Below are 5,602 nucleotides of genomic sequence, written 5' to 3' on the forward strand. Positions count from 1 at the left end.
TCTGCTTTGGAGAGCGAAAATTCCAACAGCAAATTTCCCAAAATAGTTCTGGAGCGTAATTACCCAATGGGCAATTCTAGATAAATTTCCCAGAAGCGCTTAGCATGGAAATTAACCGCATAATAACATATACATATAAAGAGAAATTGTTGTGGTATTTAAGAGCAAGCTTGAGCTTTGTATGCAGCTATAAATCGCATCAAGCAAAGGCACTTACAAAATTTGATATATTTGCTTTGCAATTTGCAGTTAACATTTTTCACACACTCTTATGCCACTGTACGGAACGCTTTAGTTCTGCCTGCGCGTGCAACTAGCGACCAATGCTGCTGCTGCTTCTTCTTCGTCTTCTTCTTAGCACGCGTCGCCGCCGCAGCAATAATAAAGGAAAATCCGACAGGATGCTAATGCGTATTTAGTTATTTAGTTTATATGTGTGTGTGTGATGAGTGTGTGTGTGTGTGTGCGAGGGGGATGGATGGGTGGTAGGGGAGGGGAGGGGAGGTGGTATTAAGGACTTGAGGCGTTTGTGTTTGTTTTATGCGCTGATACAATTCGTACATGTGTGTGTGTGTGTGTGTGTGTGTGTGAGTTCTCCCCTGAAATATTTGCATATTATCGATTTTGGACGAAAAATAAACCACATTTAATATCGGCACACAGCGCTCGCTGCGAAATTAGAATTTTCTCGGCAAGCAAATATATAACAAAATATATGCATAAATATATATGAAGGTTCCCCTTAAGCTAGTTTGTTCAGTTATTAACTGCTATTTGCATATTTATTAATAATAATACATTTTTATTGTATTCGTAAATATCACAAATAAAGAAATATTATTTTAATTACTCAAATTTGCAAACAGTGAGGAAATTCTTCAGAAACATAAGAAAAATAATTTTCATTTTATTACTAGATTTAAAAATTATTTTCTAATAAATTAATTTAGGTCCATTTAATATCCGAAAATCAGTAAGGAAAGGCTTAATAAATAAATATAGTTTAAATAATTAAATTGAATAAATAAAATCGAATTATTTAGGATTTTCTCAGTAATTCGTTTATACTCCTGTAATATATAAAAATAAAAAATAATACAAAATAAATTGAATATAGTTATCTTTATATGCCCATATTTAAATAAACGATTTATCCTTTATTTTATAAGCTCCACAAATTTGGGCTCGATTCCCGCTTAAAATCGAATACAAAAAGGACCCTTCCTTAATTTTAGCATATTTTTTTTATAGGATATGCGAGGCCATCATTGATTTAACTTAAGTAGCTTTTAAGCTTAAAACGGGGAAGAAGAAGATGGAAAACTAAACTCAACTAAACAATTCGATTTGCGAGCTGTTCGAAATTCGACACGAAACGTGGCCAAAAACAGCCAAGGACAAAATGGCGCAGCCGAAGGACCTAAGCGGATTTTGACAATTTAAATAGAATTTTGTTTTCTCGGTTTTCTGTTCTTCTTTTTTACTTATTTTTTTTTTATTTCTGGTTTTTATTTTATACATTTAGAGGGCAAAATGTCAAACATATAACGACACGGGTCCAATTAGATTTCGCCAAGGCACACAAAAATACAAGGAATACAACAAGAAAAAACCACCCGAAAGAAACGCCCACCGCCCACCACCCCCAACCTGTAAGCCCCTTCACCACCCTGCCAGCATTTTTGAACAGTTGGCATAAAAAAAATAAAAACATGGGCCACAGGAATTATGAAAAGTAATGAACTGAAAATCGAATTCGAATTGTTTGACTGAACTTTGCCTGGGGGAACAATTACCGACAACAAAAAACACACACATAATAATCCTAATAAGAAGAGGAAGAACACATCCTAAATACTTAATATGCCGCACAATTTGCCAATCAGTGGCAACATATCAAGTGCATGTGGCACTTGGAAGGGGAGCAGTGCTTGGGACTAAGATATTACTTCGAATTTGCGTGTACTTCAAAAAATATGCTAGAATTAGGAATAAATATATATATATATATATATATATATATATATATATATGCATAATGTGTATAATATATCTAAATCAGGTTTATTGTCTTTTATATGATCTATTCAGAATTTACTCTCCACAACCAGAAGCGACCAAGTCGAGGTCGACCAGAGTGGAGAATATTGAAAGTGTCGAGTAAAACCCAACTTAATTTATTTCTGGACAGAAAACATAAATCAATTTTATAATTTTTGGTTAAAACATATAAATTCCTTTATTTTATGTTAAAGAAGTATAAATTTAAAACATTTACTTAATTTTAATTAAGTCAAAAATCTTTTCTTAAACTTTGCTTGTTTTTTACCTTTATATTTTCTGTCAGCTCTTTTAAATACTCATTGTGAATTTGAAATTGACTTTAGGTAAGAAATAATTGTTATTTAAGGCATTTTTCACCTATGAAATCTATTTGTTATATTAGTCTTATGTTGATGATTAAGGTGCAGGAATTAGGATAAGTTGTTAACCAAAAAGATAACTTCTTGAATGATATCTTTCAGTCGATTTCGCGTATTGAAGCTATGTATGATATACTGATCCCATTCAGTCAACTCTGGCTACAACAAAAGCAGAAATATATCTTATAGGATCTCATCTTGTAATGCTGATCAAGAATGATCTGCTTTCTCAGGCCAAGGATATCGCAGTAAATTTAAACAACTTTAGCATATACAATTAAATATCGGAATAACCCCTAAAAAAATACCCATAAATAAAGTGAATAATATAATAAATAAAGCTAAACAAATGATATAGAATTATATATATTAACAAAGTAACCCATCGATAAGCAGACAAGTTTTAAGTTTATTTTGAAATTTCTGTTTCAGCCCAAAATCCAAGTAAATCGAGAATGCATCGCTGGTTCTTTGCCACAGAGCGGGAGGCGTGTGCACCACTAGAGCCGGAGGATGCCGAACCCAAGCAGGAAGTGCAGAATCAAAAGGATACAGTTAAAGAAATTATATACACCGATTTCCCATTCTGTGTAAAGGTGAAGAAGGTGCTGCAAGGCAACGAATGCGTTGCAATTAGTGGCAACTGTGATGCGCTCGGCAATTGGCAGCCCAACCGGGTACATCTGATGCAAGCCGTAAAATGTCACGGTGAGTCGCAGTGTTGTTGCCCCACATTTGGGGCAACTGTGCGCATACCGCGCAACAAGGATGTCGAATATCGCTACTGCATCGTCGGCTACGATCCACTGATCGAGCAGGATATTATTATCCGGTACTGGGAAGTAATGCCAAGACCCAGGCTAATCCGCACCTGTGACAATACTTTGAGGTTATGTGAGATTTTCGGGAAGCACGCAGAATTCGGCGAGGAATCGCGAATCGATCGGGGCTGGGCAACCGTTGAGACAATTGTACAATTTAAGATCTTCAATGCACCTTTTGTTTGGCTGCAACAGCCGCGGAGATTGTTGCACGTGCACCTGCAACCGATGTACGAACTGGAGCCGACCGAGTGTCGAGTGCGCGCCAGTGTTGAGCAACCCCTGCGACTGACCACAGTAGAAGTGTTGCCAAGCGAATCCAGTCGCAGCACAGCACTGGCCTTCGCCGAGGTGGCAAACTTGAAATGCAGCCAACGTTTGCATTACCAAGCGGTGAGTGGCTCCCGCTGTGGTCCCGACGATCTGCAGCTATATCACTGCAGCATAAGGTATCCCGAGCAGACCCTATATCGTCTCGATCTGTACACGTATGCGCACAAGGCAGCTGCGGATGAGCCAGCCTATCACTATGGCTATGGCTTTATAAGGCCAGAACAGCTGATCGACTCTGAGGGACAGTTGCGTGTTAAGATCAGCTGTGCCTCAACGCATCGTCCTCTGATTGAGATGTGCTTGAGATACTTGATAATACGCCCCCTGGCGGCGATCAGTTCCAACTTGAGCTGTAGCTTTGAGCGCTATTGGCGGGCGCAGAGAAGTGCCTTGGATATCGGTCATCGGGGCACGGGGAATACTTATCGATTGGCGGCGAATGTGCATCGCGAGAATACCCTGTATGCCTTCAAGCAGGCCGCGTTGCATGATGCTCATCTCGTTGAGCTCGATGTGCATTTGACGCAAGATGCTCAGGTTGTGGTGCATCATGATCATGTTTTAAGGTTCTCGCTGGCTTCTGCGGCATGTGCGGAAAAGTTACTCGATGATGATTATGATGTGTGGATCTTTCCACACGAGCATTTGAATCGCTTGCAACTGTTGGCCATGGGCGGTGTTAAGCGGGGGCAACACCTGGTGGTGCCCCTCGAGGCATTTACCTACGAGCAGCTGAGACTGGCGCAGCCACTGCGCTTTGCGGCCAGCAACAGTGATGCATGTGGCACGGACTGTGATTTAACGGATCAGTTGCCATTTCCGTTGCTCAGCGATGTCTTCAGCCACGAATTGTCCGACAAACTTGGCATTTGCATCGAGTTAAAGTGGCCTCAGCAGGTGAGTCGTCGTCGCTGGGAGGGGGATGGTTTCCGGCCCACTTTCGATCGCAATTTCTATGTGGACACCATACTGGAGATAGTCTTCAGATTGGCGGGCAAGCGTCGCATTATCTTTGCCAGTTTCGATGCGGATATCTGCGTCATGTTGCGCTATAAACAGAATCTGTATCCGGTCACCTTGTTGCTGCTGCATGCGGAGCAACCCGTCCAGTTTTTGGATCAGCGGGTTAGCATTTTCGAGAATGCCGCCAATTTTGCATATATTATGGAGTTTTTCGGGCTGAATTTGCACAGCGGTTGGCTGCTGAAGCAACCCTTGAGCCTGGGTCTGATCAAGGATCTGCGCATGCAGCTGATTTGCTGGGGACCCGACAACAATGACGAACTCGTCCGCAGCAAACTGAAGCGTTATGGAGTCGTTGCCGTCGTCTATGATCGCATCGATCAGTTCGATCAGCAGCTGGGCGAGCAACTACAGGGTATCGTCTGCTGCATCGACTCGATGGCAACCCGAAACTATATTCGCAGATTGCAGGACGAGGAGCGGCAGCTCAAGTGTGGCAAGCGGGATTGGAATGTGGAAGAGGCAGGATCACTGGGAGTGGAGTGACTGATGTTCTACAAGAAAGTATCGAGGATTGTATTCAGTTTTAAGTAAAATTATGTCAAGTACAATTTATTTACATTTATTTATTTCAATATTCAATATCGATTAATATTATAAAATACTAACAATAATATGTCGATTAAGAGGAGTCTATCAGAGAGAGATATACCACAACATTATATATCATTATTACGGCAAAACGGAATAAATATTTGAGTTTAAAACTGGGTCTAAAAGATTATCAACTTTGCAAAAGATATGTTTTTATTGTACTCCAACATAATATTCAATGGTTTCGAATAGAAAATTTGATAATTTGCAGAATTTATTTAGGGAACAAAAAATGATCAAAATATGAAAGCTCCTAAAAGTTATGGCAGCTTCGAGGGTATTTCTAAGTTGTGTAGTTGGGCCAGCTTAAAATCTAGAAAGAGTATTACAAAACAATTGTAAATATATATTTATAAGAATATTATAAAACGGCAGCTTTAGTTTTTTTCAGTCCCACAATATTAAGAA

The 5,602-nt window shown here is 39.7% G+C and overlaps 1 protein-coding gene across 1 annotated transcript; it reads left to right on the forward strand.

The window, feature by feature from the left end:
- The first annotated feature begins 2,840 nt into the window (after positions 1-2,840).
- Positions 2,841-5,292, forward strand: LOC6561454 (glycerophosphocholine phosphodiesterase GPCPD1). The gene has a single exon (XM_001989300.2). It carries the CDS (start codon positions 2,879-2,881, stop codon positions 5,084-5,086), a length of 2,208 nt encoding a protein of 735 aa, XP_001989336.1. The 5' UTR covers positions 2,841-2,878; the 3' UTR covers positions 5,087-5,292.
- The last annotated feature ends 310 nt before the right edge of the window (positions 5,293-5,602 follow it).

This window comes from Drosophila grimshawi, unplaced genomic scaffold (assembly GCF_018153295.1).
Source record: "Drosophila grimshawi isolate 15287-2541.00 unplaced genomic scaffold, ASM1815329v1 contig_1377, whole genome shotgun sequence".
Lineage (NCBI taxonomy): Eukaryota > Metazoa > Arthropoda > Insecta > Diptera > Drosophilidae > Drosophila > Drosophila grimshawi.